Below are 19,662 nucleotides of genomic sequence, written 5' to 3' on the forward strand. Positions count from 1 at the left end.
ACCCAAACCATTTTATGACTCTGTGATCTTCCCCAGTAGCAGGCAGACTGTGTCCAAGCTGTTACATTTATGTGGTTTCGTGTTTGGAGGGAGCATTTCCTCAGATCCCAGGGTACTCCAACAGTAACAGGCAGCAGCAAGAACCATCTGAGGTTTTATATGTACATTTATATATATAAAAAAGCATAATTAGGTCATTTCTATGAAGAGTGTATTCGAGCAGACTGTCCTTGTCCTCCAGATGCAAACAGGGGAGGGAAACATCCTCCTCTCTTCCTAATAGAGCTGCCTGGTGTCCAAGCACAAGGACTGCTGCTAGTCCTCATCGCTGTCATCATTCTCCTCCTCTTCTTCATTATCCTCCTCCTCTGCTGCATCTCCCACAAGCTTCTGGAAGTCTCCAGTCTCCGAATTCCACAGAAATTTAATGGTGACTTTAAACTCTGCCATCTCATAGCCAAAGAGTTTCTAGGAAAGGACACAAAGTTGTCATTGCTGCCTTATTTCCATGGCCTACTTAGCAAAACTATGTCAAGGAAATGAGTACCACTTCCAGCTGGGAACTGCAGCAAAGCAGGAGCCAAAGTAACTGCTGCAGAGTTTTAGCATTCGTGTTAGGAAGAGGTAAGGAAGTTTGCACACCCCACCGACCAATACCCAGCAGTGCTGCTCACCTTCGCCCCAGAACTCACACCCTACACCACAATTAAACCGAGAAATTAACTGGGGGCTCACAGAGATGCCATGTCACAGCATTACTCACCAGGACTCGGGCTTGCTCAGGGGTGAGAACATCTCCTTCTTTGCAGACTTCGTAATCTGAAAGCAGCGTCACCACTCCTGCGGGACCAGAAGCTCTTGAAATAGGCTCAGAAATCCTGGAGGAGCCCAGGGAAAAGCAGGGCTCTCACAAACACTACCATTCCATGCAAATATTGGAACTCTTCAGGAAGCTGGGTGAGATAAGCTCTAAAACCCCCTATGTCTAGTTTCTGAACAGGATACAGATATGCTGGTGGTCACCACTGAAGGAAGGCAGTATTTGATAGAGAGCTGGTTGCTTGCTCATCCTCTGACAACGGTTTGGGAAGAGCAGCACAAGAATACAATGAGTTCTAGCACCACCCAAAGAAGAATAAACCTGCCCATGGGATTTTCTCCTAAACTCTTAACATTCTCTTTCAAAGACATTACCTGTGCAGGTGAAAGCCAAGCTTGCCCTCTCAGCCCTATCACATACCTTTCTTCAGTGCCGTTGGCAGCCCCAGCTGCCGTAGCTGTGGCTCCATGGAGTGAGGAAACTGTTCCAAGGGTCCTGTGTCCAGGCTCACCGTGTACGTCGCCTTGTTCCCCGCGCGGGCAAAGTCCACCTCTTTGAACTTGGAGAACCACCTGGGACAGGGATTGGTAACAAGAGCTTTAGCTGCAGTGAGTTCTTCCCTGCTGTTGGGAAGATGAGTGGAAAAGCCTCACAAGATCCTAACTGCTTGAAGAGAAATGCCAGTGAGTAATGTAGACAAGGGGAAGGAAACCAAGCAGCTGCTCTGTTTCACACCCCCGCTGCACCAACATGTACTCACTCGTCCACCTCATCTTTGGTGCGGTTGGTGAAGAGCAGACCAACTTCTCCTCGCAGGTGTTTGCTGACCTGAAAGACAGAAGCCATCACGGGACTCGAGCAGCATCCAGGGATCAATCCTGCACCGGAGCTGAGCTCTGCCAACAACAGGGATGGGTGCCACAACACGGGTGGGTTCTGTTCCAGCACCCGAGGGAGCCCAGCTTTCTGAGGGCAAAGTTTTCAGGACACAACCCCTACCTTGTGCAGGTTCTCCTTGTACTCGCTGCTCGGCTCACGTCCCAGCGCCACCATCATCACTTTGTTCTTTCCAAAGAAGATCCTGGACCAGCGGGAGAAGGAAGAAGGAGCCACCAGCTCCCGGTCCGCGCTTCCCCCGCGGCAGCACATCCCTGCCCACCGCTGCCCCCCGCCTCACCTGCTGTGCTTCCAAGCGTTCCGCACGTCCTTCAGCTTGTTGTTCCTCATGTTGGCAACGGAGAAGACGAAGATGTACTTGTAGGTGTCCACGCATCTCCGCAGCTGCAAGGCAGCCGTTAGCGGGGACCGGCGCACGGCGGCACCGCGCGGGGCCGGGCCGGGCCGCACTCACCTCGGCAATGAGCGCCTGCTTGGCTTCCAACCCCTTCCTGGGCGTCCGCGTCAGGGAGACTGCGGAAGCGGAGCAGGGGACACGTTAGTGCGGGAGCAGCGGGGCCGGGGGCGCCGGCGCCCGGCGCACTCACCCTTGCGGTCCCGCTTGGATTTCGGCATGGCTCCGCCGTCGTCGTGCTCCGAGGCCCCCGCGGAGGCGCTGTGCGGGCCGCCGGGAGCGTCGGCGGGCTGCCTCGAGCGGTGCCTGTGTGTCCGCCTTGAGGTTCCGAGCGGGTTTGCGGCGCAGGCAGCAGCGAGGGCAGCCCTGCGGCGTTAAGGACCTCTGGGTGCAGGCAGCCAGGCCTGGCGCTGCTATGGCGGCGGGGCTGTGGGCGCTGCTGCTGCCGCTGGCGGCCGCTGTCTATGAGGACCAAGTGGGCAAGTTCGACTGGTGAGTGCTGGGGCTGCCGGGGGGCCCCACCGCGCCGGGGTCCTCCTCCTGCGAGCCTGGGGCCCGCCGTGCTGCCTCCCGCTGCTGCGGCGTCCCCGCGGCCTTCCCCTCAGCCGGTCCCGTCTCACCCGCTCGCCTTTGCTGTCCCAGGAGGCAGCAGTACGTGGGGAAGCTGAAGTTCGCCTCTCTGGAGGCCTCGCAGGGTTCCAAGAAGCTCGTTGTGGCCACCGAGAAGAACGTCGTGGCTGCCCTGAACTCCAGGAGTGGTGAAATCCGTGAGTGAAGTGGGTTTTGTTGCGCTGGGGATAATGGGTTGATCGGGTTGTGCTGTGTGGGGCTTGTAGCTGTGTACTGCATAGGGCTTGGGGTGTTGGTTGTTGAGAAACTGGACGTGACCCAGCGTCAGTGTGTGCTTGAGCCCAGAACCTGGCCGTGAGCGGGGCTGCACCCCCGAGTGTGAACAGCAGCTCAGGAAGGGGATCCTGCCCCTCCTGATACTGCTCTCAGGAGACCCCACTTGCAGCACTGTGTGCAGTTCTGGTATCCTCAGTATAAAAAGGGTATGGAGCTATTGGAGCAAGTCCAGAGAAGGTCACGAGGATGATCAGGGGCTGGAGCAGCTCCTGTATGGAGAAAGGCTGAGAAGACTGGAGCTCTTCGGCTTGGAGAAGCAGTGTGGAGACCTCAGAGCAGCTTCCAGTGTCTGAAGGGGGCTGCAAGAATGCTGGAGAGGGACTCTTCATCAGGAACTGGAGTGATAGGACAAGGGGTGATGGGTTCAAACTGAAATGGGAGGTTTAAGATGAAGATAAGGCAGAAGCTCTTCCCTGTGAGGGTGCTGAGGCGCTGGCACAGGGTGCCCAGAGAAGCTGTGGCTGCCCCATCCCTGGTAGTGCTCAAGGCCAGGTTGGACACAGGGGCTTGGAGCAAGCTGCTCTAGTGGAATGTGTCCGTGCCTGTGGCAGGGGTTGGAGCTGGATGAGCTTTAAGGTCCTTTCCAGCACAAACCGTTCCATGGTTCTGTGTTTTAATACTGAGAGAGTGATGCTGGCAACGTTGTTTTGTCAGACTAAAGAGGATTCATCTGGCTGTTCAAAAGCTGTTGCTTAGGGCAGGCTGACTGTTCTGTCTGTATGTTTATGGCCAGAAAGAGCCTAAGTTTAAAAATAACCACAAACAAATGCTTTGGGGTAGCAGATCTTGTTCTCACGTCGCTCTTGTTTCAGTGTGGCGTCATGTAGACAAGGGAACCTCTGAAGGAGCAGTGGATGCGATGCTGATCCATGGACAGGGTAAGGAGAACACATGGGTGTTGTGCTGCGGCTGGTGGTTGCCCTCATAGGATCTCAACCATGCGTTAGACCAGGAGCTGAACTTATGAAAACTTACTGCCTTGTTGACCTGTGCTGGGTACATGTTCCATGTTCATCTTCTCTTCATTTTCTGGGCAGATGCCATCACTGTGTCCAATGCTGGACGTATTCTGCGCTCCTGGGAGACCAATATTGGAGGGTTGAACTGGGAGACATCCCTGGACACGGGCAGGTAGGCTTTCCTGTTTGTAGTGCTGCTCTAGAAGGAAAAAAGAGGTTGTTGTCCTAGTCTGGACTTGCATTATGGAGAAAGATGGGTTAGATGGAAATATGTTTCCAAAATAACATTGGGATGAATTCTTTAGGAAGGGCTGAACCTTCCCGTTAAATCCATTTCTGTTTCTTAGCAAACCAGTAAGAGGCAGAGATGCATGTTTTTTACATAGATTAATTTTCTCTTTAAGTATACAACATGTTCAACTTTCATCTGGTTTGGGGTGCCTGGATTCAGCCACGTGCTCTCTGCGGAGATCAGCGAGGGTACATAAAGTGGAATATAAATTGTACTTCATGACTGATGTTGAGTGTTTGGAGTGGTTTTATTTTCTCCTAGAAGAAAACATCTCTCTAACTCACTGTCTCTGACCTGTGCTTAGTTTCCAGGTGGCTGGTTTGGTGGGGCTGCAGGACGTGGTGAAATACGTGGCAGTCCTGAAGAAAGCAGCCATCTCTCTTCACTACCTTTCCAACGGGCACCAGAAATGGGTGGAACACTTGCCAGAAAGGTAAGAACAACTTTTAAGTGTAAACTTCTGGCAGGGAGCTTGTTGCCTTGGAGAGGAATGGATGCTGTGCTTGCCTTTTGCTGTTGAAAACTGGTATGAGAAGATGCTGCTTCATGGTTGCTGCTTCTCTTGCAGTGAGAACACTCAGTACCAGTTGCTGTATTCCCACGGGACTGGAGTGATCCATGTGCTTGGAATTGTTCCCCAGAGCCACCTGAATATTCTAACCTTCAGTGTAGAAGATGGAGAAATTACAAAACAGGTAGTGCTTGATTGTGGAGCCAAAATACTGAAGTTGATGTTAACAAATGTACTTCTAATTAGATGGGCTGTGGTGTGCAGAGTAATTGTTGTGGTGTGACGAAATTCCCTTTCACTATGGCATTGCTGTAGGCCAATAAATGGGTTTCACAGCTGAAAGCAAAATGTGGAAATCTCAGTTTCACCCAGGGTCATGAATAGAAAAAACTGTGAGTTAAAGTCTTAGCTGCGTCTAAGTTGGCTCTTGGAAGATTTAGTTCTGTTGACAGCTTTGTTCATGTCTCACTTGGCAGATCAGAGTAGCAGCCCCGTGGCTGAAGACTCTGAACGGCGTGTGCAGTGTGGTGGGGGAGGCAGTGCTGGTGTGCATGGACATGGACACACGTTCACTCTATGTTTGCTCCTTGGAGACCGAGCAGGAGATGAGGCAGATCCCACTGCAGGTGAGAAGTGCTTAGAAAAAGTTGTATGTAATTCGTTGTCCAGCTGGTTTGGTGCTTGGCAGCGGAGGGGGTTCTGTCTTTAAAGTACAGAGTGATTGAAGAGAGAGGGAGGGGATCACAATCCGTACATTGAGACAAGGGAGAGAAAACTCTTCTGTCTAATCATTTCTTCTGGATCAGTGCCTTCAGATCTTGGTTCCAACAGGATGCTTAGCCTCCATGCTTCTGCTTTATTTATCCTGACACAGGGAATCTTCATAAAGCTTATATTGCTGCTGATAAAAGGAAGCTATTAGTTTCAGTTGGGAAAACAAAGTTCTTATGAACACGTGTCTCCCCTTCACAGTCACTTGACCTGGAGTTTGCTGATGGCTTCCAGCCCAGGATACTGGCCACTCAACCCAATGTAGTCAGTGCTTCACGGACTCAGTTCTTCCTGCAGCTGGCTCCGAGCCACTTCTCTCTGCTGCAGTACAAACATGGGCTGCTCAGCCACCTCCGGGACTTCCAGCAGGTAACCAAGATGAATGTACTCCAGTGAGAGGGTCAAATACAGCTTAAAATTCCTTAAAACCTCTGTACTGAGCTTTCTGAAGCAGCTGTTGAGCTGCTTATTTCAGTGTGCTCTTGGCTGCAACACCTGAACAGCATTAGATTTCATTTATACTACTTGAACTATTTCCAACAACTTTATATTGTTGCCTACGGTTGTCAGCACTGGGGTGCTGCCCTGATTTTGAGGTGGGTAGAGATGTGTGTCTAAGTGTCTGGTGGTGTAGCAGTACTTTTGGTACACCAGCTGAGAGGTTTTGAACGCAAATGGGCTTAAAACAGCCAAGGAACACTGGACGTAATGGTTTAAAAGCCTGTGGCACGTCAACTGTTTCTATGTTTGAGAAGTATTAGTGTTGGTATTAGTTCAGTCGTAGGTAATTTCATTTGGTGAAACAATGACATTTAAAGTCTGGCTGTTAAAGATCATGTATTTCTAATGGTTTAGTTTGGTGCACAGGTAGGTTTTATGGGGTTTGGGGTGTTTTCTTGTTTCTTCTGCAATTTCCTGCTCTTTTTTCAGGCAGCTCTAGTGAGTTTTGCAACAACTGGGGAGAAGACTGTGGCTGCTGTCCTGACCTGCAGGAGCGAGCTGGTGAGTACAGTTTGCCTGTACTATGGAACCAGCACAGCTCTAGCATGGATCTGCTCCGGGGGGTGGGTTCCATAAGGGCTTTCCTTCATGGAGGAGTATTTAGTTAGCTTCTTGGGCATATGAAGACAATGATAATGCAAGTAGGCCTTGATTAGTGCCAGATAAGGCTATTTGTGGCTTGGTGAAGCATCTTGTCCTGTGTGCGGCGTGTTTGAACCTTGTCCGAGGTGGGCAGGTAACCTAGAAATCAGCTTCATTGACTTGCAGAGGATTTCAGTTCTGAGGAGTACTGAACTTAGCCAGGTCTCATTTTTATCAGAAATAGAACAGAACAGACTGGTTCCTGCCTGGTTTCAGAGTCAGGCTGAACATGACTTGTCAGGCACTCAGAAACCTGTTTTATTTTGTCCTCTTACTGCCATGTTACCTCTTCTCATCCTCATTTCAGAAGCCTGGAAGTTCTGATGGCCTGCATGCTGGACATGCTCTGGAGGATTCCCAGAAGCAGGTATGAAGTATTCCCAAGAACAGCAGAAGTTCTTGACAGTCCTTTTATTCCTTTGTGTGCAGGAACAGAATGCAAAGGGTGTTACACCATCTTTTTGGAGACTGTAGCAGCTCCATATATATAATCTAAAGCTCTCCTGCAGCCACAGTTCTTGCTGAGTATGAAATCCTTCTGCAGAACTTCTGCACATGTGTTTGACTCAGCTATTTTCTGCCTGGTGTTACAGGACTCCTTGACCTGTTCCAATCAAACCTACAACATTAATCTCTACCTGGTTGAAACTGGACAAAGATTGCTGGATACCACAATTACCTTTAACCTGGAGCCGAGTGGTGCCAAGCCACAGCAGGTGAGTGAGGAGAGATTATCACACTTGCAATGCCTTCCCTGCCCTGCTGTGGCAGACTTGATAGAGCCTTCCAAGGAGCTGTGCCTGTGGAGGACAAGAGGAAAAGCATTCCAAGGGCGTGCTGGATTACTGCGCACAATCATGCTGTTTGCTCTTGATTTATCCAAGAGTTCTGTTTTCTCTAAGGACATGATGTGATCATTAACCTCACTGCTTCATTTGCTTTTTGTTCCAGCTATACATCCAAGTTTTCCTGAAGAAGGATGACTCCGTGGGCTATCGGGCCTTGGTACAAACAGAAGACCACATGCTGATGTTCCTCCAGCAGCCAGGTAACTGGCACAAAGAGCAGCTTGCTCCATTCTTAACAGTGCACACCTTGTCACTGTAGGCCAGGGAGAAAATTCCAAGTCCCAAATGATTATGTTTTATCATTGCTTTCTTTGGAAACCACCAAAATGGATTGAACTGGTCTAAGTCCCATTCCCCCAGTGCCATGGGTTAGTGGTGGCCTTGGAAGTGCTGGGGTGAAGGTTGGACTTGATGATCTTAAGGGTCTTTTCCAATCTCATTGATTCTATGATTCTGTGAAAGATCCTGGAAACTCTTTCACCCTCACAAGACATCTCATCTGAGAAAGCAGTTCTGCCATGTTCTTTGTGGTAGGAGGAGAGTCCAAGTCCTGCGACAGATCTTCCTCAGAGTTTCTTTGGAAAAGATCCTCATGGCAAAAATGTTCATTTGCAGGAAGGGTTCAAAGTCCTTCTCAGTGACATGAACTTTCTAGGGCTGAAAAGGAATCCAGTTGTTCACATTCTGTATCTCATGCTTTAAATAGACTTAATGACTGTAGCCCTTTTAAAACACCAGATCATAGTATCACACAATCATACAATGGCTTTTACTGATCCAGTGGCTTTTCCCCAAAAGTGGTTCCAGTTGTGTAAAATATTTGTGTTTTATGACAGAGGTAATTGCATGATGTTAGGTAGGTAGGTGGGTGGGTGGATGGATGGATGGATGGATGGATGTTTTGTATTTCATGAAGAGCAGTGATTTGCATCTGAAGGGTCCCCTGGAAGATAATTTCTATATTGAGTGAGTCTATTTCCAGATATTAAGTTTCTTTTTCCAATATTTGACTCCTTATTTCTTTCTAGGAAAAGTTGTGTGGAATAGAGAGGAGTCCCTAGCAGAAGTGGTAAGCTTGGAGATGGTGGATCTACCTCTTACAGGTGCCCAGGCTGAGCTGGAGGGAGAATTTGGGAAGAAAGCAGGTAAGCCATAGACATACCAGGATTACCCCTGTGAGTCTGGTTTTCTTCCTGAATAAATGTATTGATTGTTTTCTTTTTCATCTGAGCTGAGAGGATTCAATTTTCTACTGATAGCAATTAAAACAAACAGAAACAAACCCATTTCTGTCTGAACTTTGGAAGTCCAATGCCAAATGCAGATGATATGAGTGTATTACATTGTTATATTAAATAACCGGTCAGCAGCAGTAGGAGGGATTTTGGCCACCTCTCCTAATATTTTCCTTTGACTCTTTCCATAAGACTCATTTGCAATAGCCTTTTTTTTTCCCCTTTGTTTTGTTTTTCCTTGCTGTCCTGGATGCAGCCATTCAAGGTAACCTCTGCATGCAGTCTTCCTGGTTATTTCTTACAACTGCTTCTTAGTGAAGTCTATCTCTGCTTGTCTTCCTCAGTGGTTAAAGATAGTCGAAGTCTGGTGTTCTCTTTGTTTCAAGGAGCTAAATATAAACCTTGATTGGGCAGAATTAAGTATTTCTTGACTTCAAAGGCTTCTCTTGCTCTGAGTAATGAGTACAGAGGGAGATACAGACCTTTTAGGTGGGTAAGCTTTAGGTGGGCACTTACTGGGAGTGTACCAGTGAGAAAGAAGGGATACAAAGGAAGAGATGCTGTATTCTGCATGAAGGTTTGCTTTCAGTTGATGGGGATGTCTTCTGGAATGAGCTATACCAGTGTCAAGCGGGAAGAGGTTGGTAAATGCAGAGTCTGCTGTACAAATGGTAACTGGAACTGTGCTATCCTGGAGTGGGAGCCAGAGGCAAGGAGTTATTGTAGGTTCATGCGTGGCAGCATTTCTTCTTTATGATTGAGACCATCATTTCTGCTGTGGAGTGGGGCATAATGGTTTATGTTGTTACCGTGTTGGTCCCATTTGCAGATGGCTTGCTGGGGATGTTTCTGAAGAGGCTCTCCTCCCAGCTCATCCTGCTGCAAGCCTGGACTGCTCATCTTTGGAAGATGTTCTATGATGCCAGGAAACCCCGGAGCCAGATTAAAAATGAGATTAACATTGACAATTTGGCCAGAGATGAATTCAACCTGCAGAAAATGATGGTGATGGTCACTGCTTCAGGGAAGGTGAGGAAGCCAGGATGGGAATCTGCAGCTAGCCTGTAGCAAGGAGTCTTAGCTCTGGTGTTAGTCAGGCTCTGGGCAGAACATGGTGAGATGATGTGCAGAATGCTTTAGAGAGGGACTAAGTCTCTTCTTTCTTTGTCATAGCCTGAAGAAAGATGCAGTGCTTGAGTGCCAGAGATGTGTTCTAAACTTGGGTTTTCCTGTGTCTCCGCTCAGCTTTTTGGTATTGAAAGCAGCTCTGGCACCATCCTGTGGAAGCAGTATCTCAGGAATGTGCGACCAGGCTCCTCCTTTAAGCTGATGGTCCAAAGAACAACAGCCCATTTCCCACACCCTCCACAGTGCACCTTGCTTGTGAAGGACAAGGTGAGTCCCTTTCCTCTCTCCCTCCACTGAACTTGCTGAGCTTGGAAATGCGTGCTTTGAAGGAGTGGAAAAAAGTCTCTTTTTTGGGTATTGTCTGATTGTCACTGACATGGGGACAGGAGGAGAATATGAACACCCTAAATCCAGGCTGTGAATAGTCAACACTAGTAAGCAACAGATAGAAAATCAGCTCTTTTTCCTGCCTTAGAAAAAGCTTTGCATCTTATTTGTTTTATAGGAAACCAAAATGAGCTTCTTGTATGTCTTTAACCCCATCTTTGGGAAGAGAAGTCAAGTAGCTCCTCCTATTTTGAAGCGTCCAATTCTTCAGACTTTGCTTCTGCCTATTATGGATCAAGATTATGCCAAAGTACTACTCCTGATTGATGATGAGTACAAGGTAAATTGCTTTGCCTGGAGACAGTTTTCCTCATGTTCTGATTAATATTCGCCTCCCTTTGGAGCAAGATAAAAATGCCATTGAGTCACAGTTCCCACAAAACGGTGAGGTTATTCTGGTAAAACAGACCTCATCCTGATAAATGTCTGAAACAATCTTTCTGTGCTGCTGTTTTCTTGGGTTTTGGTGGGTTTGGGGTTATTTTTTGTGTCAGTTGGTCATTAACCTCTGTTTCAATTCTTCTTTTCCAGGTTACAGCTTTCCCAGCGACTAAAAATGTCCTTCGCCAGCTAAGAGAAATGGCTCATTCCATCTTTTTTTATCTAGTCGATGCTGAGCAGGGAAGACTCTCTGGATTCAGACTGAAAAAGGTATAGAAGACTCATTACAGTCCAAGTCCTGAACATCCTCTGGCTAATGGTAGCTCTCTTCATTGGATTTAAGGAATTTTGCTCCAGATAGAAACAGTTCAGCCTCAAACTGTGCCCAAGAAACTTCCATTTCAAAAGCATTTTACAGGCAGAGGTGATGTCTTTTGATGACAAGATAAAACCTCCAACATGGTGCTTTGTTCCTGCAGGACTTGACAACAGAGGAGAGCTGGGAGGTGGTCATACCCACCGAAGTGCAGAGGATAGTGAGTGTGAAGGGGAAGAGGTCCAATGAGCACGTGCACTCCCAGGGCCGGGTGATGGGGGACCGCAGCGTTCTCTATAAGGTGCCTTTGCAACTTTTTTGTTGGCTTTTTGTTGCATTATCTCGGGCAGATCTCAGCACTGTTTCTAGGTGCTATGTGGAGAGCAACTGCCCTGTGGTGCCATTTTTGCTCTATATGGCTCACTGACCACATACTTTGTTCATTATATGCTTAGTTCCAGATGAAATGTGTATAAATAAGGGGCCTATAGCACTGAAGTGAGGGTGATTCTCTCTTTTTCTCTAGTCCCTGAATCCCAACCTGCTTGCTGTGGTGACAGAGAGCACAGATACACATCACGAGCGCACATTTATTGGAATATATCTGATTGATGGAGTCACAGGCAGGATCATCCACTCCTCAGTGCAGAAGAAAGCAAAGGGACCTGTCCATATGGTTCACTCAGAGAACTGGGTGGTGGTAAGGAGTTGTTCTTAGCTGGTTCTTTATGTCTGGGAGGTCCGGCAATTGCTGAACCTGTGTGGAAAAGACTTTCTGATCATTCTCTGGGATTTTTCGAGATGTGTCTCTTGTGAGACCCCACCTGCAGTAACGTGCACAGCCCTGGTGTCCCCAACACAAAAAGGGACATGGAACTATTCGACCAAGTCCAGGGGAAGCCACAAACATGCTGTGCAGCTCTGCTCTGGAGCCAGGCTGAGAGAGCTGGGCTGGGTCAGCCTGGACAAGAGAAGGCTCCTGAAGGGGAGACCTGAGAGCAGCTCCAGTGCCTAAAGGGGCTGCAGGAAACCTGGAGAGGGGCTTGGGACAAGGGCCTGTAGGGACAGGCCAAGGGGAATGGCTTGAACCTGCCCGAGGGGAGACTGAGCTGAGCTCTTAGGCAGAAGCTCTTCCCTGTGAGGGTGCTGAGGCGCTGGCACAGGGTGCCCAGAGAAGCTGTGGCTGCCCCATCCCTGGCAGTGCTCAAGGCCAGGTTGGACACAGGGGCTTGGAGCAAGCTGCTCCAGTGGAAGGGGTCCCTGCCCATGACAGGGGTTGGAACTGGATGAGTTTTAAGGTCCCTTCCAACCTAAACCACTCTGGGATTTCCTGCTACCTCTCTGTATTACTGACTCTGCTTGCCTTGTATTCCTAAAACCCTTCTCTCATTTCAGTACCAGTACTGGAACACAAAGGCACGTCGGAACGAGTTCACTGTACTGGAGCTGTATGAGGGGACAGAGCAATACAATGCCACAGCCTTCAGCTCCCTGGACCGCCCGATTTTACCTCAGGTTCTCCAGCAATCTTACATCTTCCCGTCTGCCATCAGTGCCATGGAGGCCACCATCACTGAGCGGGGCATCACCAGCCGGCACTTGCTCGGTGAGTATGTCCTGCTCTGTTCTGCATGTGCTGATGCTGCCTGCACAAGGCAGTTTCACACTGAAATTCAAGCAAAATCTGTTTGCCTCTAAAAATGATGCCTGTGGCTTCTCTGGCCTCCTGGCAAGAGTAGGGATAGGCACCAAGAGAGCATTTATGTGAGCTGCTAGGAAATTCAGTCAGAGCCATTCTTAAGATGTGTTTCTTTAATGCACAGTTGGGCTTCCCTCTGGGGCCATCCTCTCCCTTCCCAAGGCTCTGCTGGATCCTCGCCGCCCAGAGATCCCCACAGAACAAAGCAGGTAAGGAAAGCAGGATAACCACTATTCCTGGACAGCTTTGAGGAGGGGTTTGTTTTGTGTGTAGTAGAGTTGTGTTAAGTAGAACACCTTTTCCTGGACAGATTCAGGGCAATTGTTGCATTAAATGAAGTGAGGTCACTTTGCTCCCAGTTTCTGACCATGGAAAATGTCTGTGATACAATAGAGCTTACCATTAGCAAAATGAGTGTTGTCTCTACTCTAAGAAGCCACAGGCAGATTGAGTGCCTGAAGTTTTTAGAATTATGCTTACTTTTAGCACTTCAGAGGGCTGGTGCAGTGCAGTCTGACCCAGTGGCATGCTAGATTTTCATCTTGCATCAAAAATGAATCTGCACTGAGAAAAGCCACTAAATTTGCTGTTTCAGATCCGCTTGTGATGATCAGACATGAAATTCAGGTGATGTTATCCGTGTGCTGGTTGATTGGGTTTTGATTTCTCTCTAAATGCCTTTCAGAGAAGAGAACCTTATTCCGTACTCCCCTGATGTGCAGATCCATGCTGAGAGGTTTATCAACTACAATCAAACCATATCGCGGATGAGAGGGATTTATACGGCCCCCTCTGGCCTAGAGTCTACTTGTCTGGTGAGCACAGGGTGGAAGCTTCAATGTAGACATAAGGAGGTAGTGGGTGGTGCTGCAGCCTGTGGCAGGGAGCTCTGTGACTGCTGATCAAGTGGCTGCTCACTGCTTCAGCATTTCTTCTTTTAATCAGAACCATAGAACTCACTCAATCAGTTCTGATGTACCCAATCCTGTGCTCGGTTCTGGGCCCCTCACTACAAGAGAGACATTGAGGGGCTGGAGCAGGGCCAGAGAAGGGCAACGGAGCTGATGCAGGGCCTGGAGCCCAAGTGTGATAGGGAACGGCTGAGGGACCTGGGGGGTTCAGTCTGGAGAAGAGAAGGCTCAGGGGGGACCTGATCGCTCCCTACAAGTGCCTGCCAGGAGGATGGAGCCAGGAGGGGCTGGGCTCTGCTCCCAAGGAACAAGGGATGGGACAAGAGGAACCGGCCTCAAGCTGCACCAGGGCAGGTTTAGATGGAGCTGAGGAGCAATTCCTGCCTCAGAGGGTGCTCAGGCATTGGAACAGGCTGCTCAGGGCAGGGCTGCAGGCACCATCCCTGCAAGTGTTCACACACCGTGTAGACGAGGCCTCAGTGCCATGGGTCAGTGGTGGCCTTGGCAGTGCTGGGAATGGTTGGACTGGATGAGCTTAAAGCTGTTTTCCAACCCGGTTGATTCCATGATTCTGTGATCTGGTTTTACACCAGATTTACACTGCCCCATCCCTGGCATTGTTCAGGGCCAGGTTGAACAGAGCCTTGAGCACCATGGTCTAGTGTGAGGTGTCCCTGCCCATGGCAGGGGTTGGAACTGGATGATCTTAAGGTCCTTTCCAACCCAAAGCATTCTATGATTCTGCACTCAAACCTGCATTTACCAGCTCATGATCTCATCCCTGTAGGTTGTTGCATATGGCCTGGACATCTACCAGACCCGAGTGTACCCATCGAAACAATTTGATGTCCTGAAGGATGACTATGACTACGTGCTCATAAGCAGCGTCCTCTTTGGGCTGGTTTTTGCTACCATGATCACAAAGAGACTGGCACAGGTGAAGCTTCTGAACCGGGCCTGGCGCTAAGGCTGCGGGCCCAGGGAGGGCTGTGGCTGGAGAAGACATCTGAGGTGTGGACTGGCTGAAGATCCTCCACCCCATGTTGGGTTCAGGTCCAAGTTCCAGCTTGCTTGATGGGTGCAAACAGCTGAATTATATTTTTGCTGGAGGATATTTAGGAGGAAAAGGTGCTGGTGCAACAACACAATATGGTGCCTATGTGTATCCCAGTGAGAAGAAATGGAAGAGAGATGGAAAAGAGACTATTATAAAGTAAATCTCCCCAACCTCCATTAACGCCCTAAAATCTGCTATGGCATCACCTCCCTGATGTTAGTGAAGATCTAAGGATGCACATACTCCTGATCCTCACCTCTTCCTCAGCAAGAGGAGGACAGAGGGATGTTGTGCTGTGTGTGCACGGTGCCACTTGAGCTACTGTGGGTAAGGACTGAGAAGAGGAGATGTTGGGAAGAAGGTTAGAACTTGGATGGATGCTGTTGGAAAATGGCCCCATTGGGTCACTCAGTCACGGGGCTGTGGGTGGAATTTGAATGTAAAATCTCTCCATGTTCTTTATTTATTATGATGTTGGTTTTAATTTTGCTGTATTTGGTGTATAACACTGGGGCTAAGCTCTCATCACAGTTGGGGAGTGAAGAAGCTCACAGTGTTCCCCCCAGTAATGGCGGTTTGCTCTTTGTATATGGATTTAGAATCACGGAATCAGCTGGGTTGGAAAAGCCCTTTAAGCTCACCCAGTCCAACCCTTACCCAGCACTGCCAAGGCCACCACTAACCCATGGCACTGAGGCCTCATCTCCCCAGGATGTGAACACTTGCAGGGACAGTGACTGCAGCCCTGCCCTGGGCAGCCTGTTCCAATGCCTGAGCACCCTCTGAGGCAGGAATTGCTCCTCAGCTCCATCTAAACCTGCCCTGGGGCAGCTTGAGGCCGGTTCCTCTTGTCCCATCCCTTGTTCCTTGGGAGCAGAGCCCAGCCTCTCCTGGCTCCATCCTCCTGTCAGGCACTTGTAGGGAGCCATCAGCTCCCCCCTGAGCCTTCTCTTCTCCAGACTGAACCCCCCAGGTCCCTCAGCCGTTCCCCATCACACTTGGGCTCCAGGTCCTGCACCAGCTCTGTTGCCCTTCTCTGGCCCTGCTCCACCACCTCAATGTCTCTCTTGTAGTGAGGGGAAGAGAACTGAACACAGGATTTGAGGTGCAGCCTCACCAGTGCTTAGTGCAGGGGCACAGTCACTGCCCTGGTCCTGCTGCCGCACTGGTGCTGATACAGACCAGGATGCTGGTGGCTTCCTGGCTTCCTGGGCACAAGCTGCCCGTGTTCAGTCAGCACCTCCAGGTCCTTTCCCATGTGCAGTTCCCAGCCACTCTTCCCCAAGCCTGGAGCATTCTATAAGGCTGTCATGACCAAGTTCAGGCCCTGGCACTTTACCTTGTTGAACCTCATCCCACTGGCCACAGCCTGGTGCTCCAGCCTGTCCATATCCCTCTGCAGAGCGTTCCTGTCCTCCACCAGGTCAACGCTCGCATCCACCTTGGTGTCATCTACAAGGCAACATTGTCATAACTCACCTTTATCAGTGAGTGGTGCCCCCGGGAGAGGCTGTGTCCTGTCAGGCACCTACCTCCTGTGTGTGCAGATAGCCCCAATAAAGCTGTGTCATAGAATCAGACCGGGTTGGGTTGGAAGGGACATTAAGGCTCCTCCAGCTCCAAGCCCTGCCACAGGCAGGGACCCCTTCCACTGGAGCAGCTTGCTCCAAGCCCCTGTGTCCAACCTGGCCTTGAGCACTGCCAGGGATGGGGCAGCCACAGCTCCTCTGGGCACCCTGTGCCAGCGCCTCAGCACCCTCACAGGGAAGAGCTTCTGCCTAAGAGCTCAGCTCAGTCTCCCCTCGGGCAGGTTCAAGCCATTCCCCTTGGCCTGTCCCTACAGGCCCTTGTCCCAAGCCCCTCTCCAGGTTCCCTGCAGCCCCTTTAGGCACTGGAGCTGCTCTCAGGTCTCCCCTTCAGGAGCCTTCTCTTGTCCAGGCTGCCCCAGCCCAGCTCTCTCAGCCTGGCTCCAGAGCAGAGCTGCTCCAGCCCTCGCAGCATCTCCATGGCCTCCTCTGGCCTCGCTCCAGCAGCTCCAGGTCCCTCTGGTGCTGCTGCCCCCGGGCTGGCTCAGGGCTGCCGCGGGGGTCTCCTCGCTCCCGGTTACGGGAAGCACCGGCACACTCACCCCCACGGCACTCACCGCGCATGCGACCCTGCAAACTTGCTGACTCATGTACTGCGCACGCGCCCGTACAGTGCCCTCCTCTTCCAATCAGAGGCTGCGAAGCGCATTGGGCCGTGGCGTCACTTCCTGTGTAGCGGCGTGCGTGGGGGAGGCGCTTCCTGCCCGCCCTGTCCCTCCTCCTCCGCCGCCGCGGCCCCCCCCTCCCCCCCCCCCCGCCCCCTCGCCCAGCGCAGCGGCAAGATGGCGGCGGGCGGCGGCGCGGGGGCCGCGGCAGAGCCGGGCTGGGAGGTGGCGGTGCGGCCGCTGCTCTCCGCCTCGTACTCGGCCTTCGAGATGAAGGAGCTCCCGCAGCTGCTCGCCTCGGTTATCGAGAGGTGAGGGCTCACCTGTCCCGCGCCGAGGGGGCGGCCCGGGCCCTGCCTCCCCTCGCAGCGGCCTCCGCTCAGGACGGGGTCCCGCCGGAGGGAAGCTCCTCGGGGGTCGCGCTGAGGGAAGCGGGGCTCAGAGCCGGGTGCCGCCGGCGCGGGATGGGGAGCGGCCCGGCTCGGGGCTGGGCAGGGGCAGCGGCGGCTGCCGGGGCAAATAAAGGAGCCCCGAGCAGTGTCCGGAGAGTCGCTCACGCCCAGCCCGTTCCCGGTTTCCTGGGGACTGGGAGGCTCTCGGGGTGGTGCCCTTGGGACCTAATAAGCGGGGATGATGATGCACGCCCGGCTGCTGCTCGGCCGCAGCCGGCGCGGGTCTGACAGTCACCCCGCGGAGAGGCTTCGGGACGGCTCTGCTGTTTGTGCCTGTGTCCAAGGGCTGTTTCAGGCTGTGCCGTGCAAGCTCTGGTCTCACTTGGCCTGGTGACACGTCCTGGGGGGACGTGCGGTGCCACCGGCTTCCTTTGGGCTCCTACCCGTGGGGCACTGCCCGCCTTTTAAAGAGAAATAAAGCTGAAGCACATCGAGCCCGCCTTTACTAACAGAAAAGTTAGACTCAGAGCAGGAGTGTTCAGTTTCGCTTACACCTCAGTGTACGACCTAAAGCACTAGGCGTGAATGCCGCAACGTTGTGCTCAGAGGTAGAGCCCTGACCGCACGAAGTTGTTAGGAAACACTAGCTAAACACTGCACTGAGGAGGGTAATAAAGTAAAGCTCTGTGGTGGTGTGCGCAGTGTGGAGTGGCTGATGTTCAATCAGTGTTAGGGTGCTGTGCAGATCATATACTAGCGGTCACCTAGAATCTGCTCAATATTGATGTGATTTGGGCAGTGCTGAGGCTGATCTTTTAATCTGTTATTTTCGGGGGGGGGGGGTCAGTCTGGAGCAGAGAAGGCTCAGTGGGGACCTTATCGCTCTCTTTCAAACCAGTTGATTCTGTGATGTAGGGACCATTTCAGATTCGTTTTCCCTTGTGGAGCTCCGCTGTCAGTGTGCCTAATGGTCATTATTGGAGTGTCAGGAGTTGCAGAACACACAGGAGCACTGAAGTGGATTCACTTGACTGTTGGCAGAGGTCTGTTTCCTCTCCTGGTGACAGTGAAAGCCTCACTTTCCTCTTGAGACACGAGTGTGTTGCCTCAAAGTAGCATTGCCCTGCGGTTTGGGGTCGTGTGCCTGATGCTTGCTGTGATTCCGAACTGGCAGGAGTTCACATGAGCACAAGTCTCTTATTTCATGCCTTGTTATAACATGTGGCAAATCACAGAGGGGGAAGAAACCTCCAGCTTGTTGTGTTTGGAGCCATGCTCTTCCGTGCTGAACAAATCATCTATCTTTAGATTTCTAATCTAAAATATGTTATCTGTTGGAGTTATTTTTGGAAGGTGGTTGTTGGCTCTTGCAGCAAGACTGTTGGTTGACACCATCTGCAGAGTGGCTGGATTTCCTCTCAAATAAACGTGGTGTGATGACAGCAAAATCCCAGGATCATGAGGGTTGAAGGGACCTCTGGAGATCATCCAGTCCTGCCTTCTGCGAAGACAGGGCCACCCAGAGCAGGGCACAGAGGAACGTATCCAGGCAAGTTTGGGATGGCTCCAGAGAGGGAGACTCCACAACCCCCCTTGCAGCCTGTGCCAGGGCTCTGCCACCCTCAATGGAAAGAAATTCTTGCTCACGTTGAGGTGAAACTTGCTGTGCTTTAGTTTATGGCCATTGCTCCTCATCCTGTCACTGGGCACCACTGGAAAGAGTCTGGCATCATCCTGCTGGCACCTGCCTTAAAAGCATTAATGTAGTTCTTTCCATAATAAACTAGTAAACTCATTTGTTTTAACAACTCTTACAGTTCTTTTTGAAGTTTAAGCATCACTGAGTTCCTGGAGTTCCCTTAGCAGGTATGTTCAGGAATTGATAGACCTTGGCCTCTGATTTGGCATAAATGATAGAAACTGTGGCTTAGAAAGATGCAGCTGAAGTAGATGTGGTTTACAAAGCCTGTGGGGGTGCAGTGAGGCTGGTTTTCACAGAAGGGTTTTCCACAAGGGAGAACTCCTGCACCTGCTGCTGTGTCTTCAGGAGGAAGAGGTTCTTCTTGTGCCTGCTGCCTTACATAAAGGCTCTATTTTGGGCCTGTTTGGGATTTGGAAGCAGAACTGAGGCAGGAGGTGGTTGTTGCTGACAGGTTATATTTGATATTGACACAGAGGCTTCTCGCTTAGCGTGAGTAATGAGCTTCCCTGGGAAGCAGAAGTTAGTTAAGCAATAAATAGCAATACAGTAGCCTAAAGTTGTTATTAAATCTCACTATAGATGCAGTATAACACTAGCACATCACAGATTAAGCTGTTATCTCTTACTTATGTTTGTTTGCAAGGACTTGATGGTTCGTTGACAGATGCCTTCCGCTTTTCACCACCATAACAGATCCAAGCCTCTTCTTGCCCAATCCAGAT

The 19,662-nt window shown here is 50.6% G+C and overlaps 3 protein-coding genes across 6 annotated transcripts in view; 2 read left to right on the top strand and 1 right to left on the bottom strand.

Moving 5' to 3' along the window:
- Positions 1–148: 148 nt before the first annotated feature.
- MRTO4 (MRT4 homolog, ribosome maturation factor) lies at positions 149–2,410 on the bottom strand. The gene is made up of 8 exons (XM_065696750.1): positions 2,305–2,410; positions 2,172–2,230; positions 1,998–2,101; positions 1,820–1,901; positions 1,581–1,648; positions 1,241–1,392; positions 764–840; positions 149–468 (listed from the first exon to the last, which is right to left on the bottom strand). Exons 1-8 carry the CDS (start codon positions 2,330–2,332, stop codon positions 316–318), a joined length of 723 nt encoding a protein of 240 aa, XP_065552822.1. The 5' UTR covers positions 2,333–2,410; the 3' UTR covers positions 149–315.
- Positions 2,411–2,485: 75 nt separating this feature from the next.
- On the top strand, positions 2,486–15,139 carry EMC1 (ER membrane protein complex subunit 1). 2 transcript variants are annotated; one of them, XM_065696742.1, is made up of 23 exons: positions 2,487–2,603; positions 2,754–2,878; positions 3,830–3,895; positions 4,055–4,148; positions 4,573–4,701; positions 4,837–4,963; positions 5,256–5,405; positions 5,752–5,919; positions 6,481–6,552; positions 7,001–7,060; positions 7,287–7,409; positions 7,645–7,741; positions 8,570–8,686; positions 9,606–9,805; positions 10,022–10,171; positions 10,410–10,571; positions 10,823–10,942; positions 11,152–11,289; positions 11,515–11,688; positions 12,384–12,594; positions 12,812–12,896; positions 13,373–13,502; positions 14,386–15,139. In XM_065696742.1, the coding sequence occupies exons 1-23, from the start codon at positions 2,527–2,529 to the stop codon at positions 14,563–14,565; spliced, it is 2,955 nt and encodes a 984-aa protein (XP_065552814.1). In that variant the 5' UTR covers positions 2,487–2,526; the 3' UTR covers positions 14,566–15,139. The 2 variants fall into 2 exon arrangements, with proteins under 2 accessions (XP_065552815.1, XP_065552814.1); XM_065696743.1 differs by lacking the exon at positions 12,812–12,896 and having other exon boundaries at positions 2,486–2,603; positions 14,386–14,474.
- Positions 15,140–17,014: 1,875 nt separating this feature from the next.
- UBR4 (ubiquitin protein ligase E3 component n-recognin 4) overlaps positions 17,015–19,662 on the top strand; it is an 80,550-nt gene continuing 77,902 nt past the window's right edge. For all 3 annotated transcript variants that reach the window (XM_065696738.1, XM_065696739.1, XM_065696740.1), the window contains exon 1: positions 17,015–17,157. In XM_065696738.1, the coding sequence (XP_065552810.1) occupies positions 17,024–17,157 (134 nt within the window). In that variant the 5' untranslated portion in view covers positions 17,015–17,023. The remainder of the gene's footprint in view (positions 17,158–19,662) is intronic.

Source organism: Lathamus discolor, chromosome 16 (assembly GCF_037157495.1).
Source record: "Lathamus discolor isolate bLatDis1 chromosome 16, bLatDis1.hap1, whole genome shotgun sequence".
Classification (NCBI taxonomy): Eukaryota; Metazoa; Chordata; class Aves; order Psittaciformes; family Psittacidae; genus Lathamus; species Lathamus discolor.

What these genes read in the sequence shown, in the direction of transcription:
- MRTO4 (XM_065696750.1), bottom strand. Translation starts at nt 2,332, where the DNA reads ATGCCGAAATCCAAGCGGGACCGCAAGG. An exon ending in AACGCTTGGAAGCACAGCAG is followed by an intron (nt 1,902 to 1,997) that starts GTGAGGCGGGGG and finishes CCGCTGGTCCAG; the next exon opens with GATCTTCTTTGGAAAGAACA. An exon ending in GCCAACGGCACTGAAGAAAG is followed by an intron (nt 841 to 1,240) that starts GTATGTGATAGG and finishes CTGGTCCCGCAG; the next exon opens with GAGTGGTGACGCTGCTTTCA.
- EMC1 (XM_065696742.1), top strand. Translation starts at nt 2,527, where the DNA reads ATGGCGGCGGGGCTGTGGGCGCTGCTGCTGCCGCTGGCGGCCGCTGTC. An exon ending in GTGGAACACTTGCCAGAAAG is followed by an intron (nt 4,702 to 4,836) that starts GTAAGAACAACT and finishes CTTCTCTTGCAG; the next exon opens with TGAGAACACTCAGTACCAGT. An exon ending in ATCCCCACAGAACAAAGCAG is followed by an intron (nt 12,897 to 13,372) that starts GTAAGGAAAGCA and finishes AATGCCTTTCAG; the next exon opens with AGAAGAGAACCTTATTCCGT.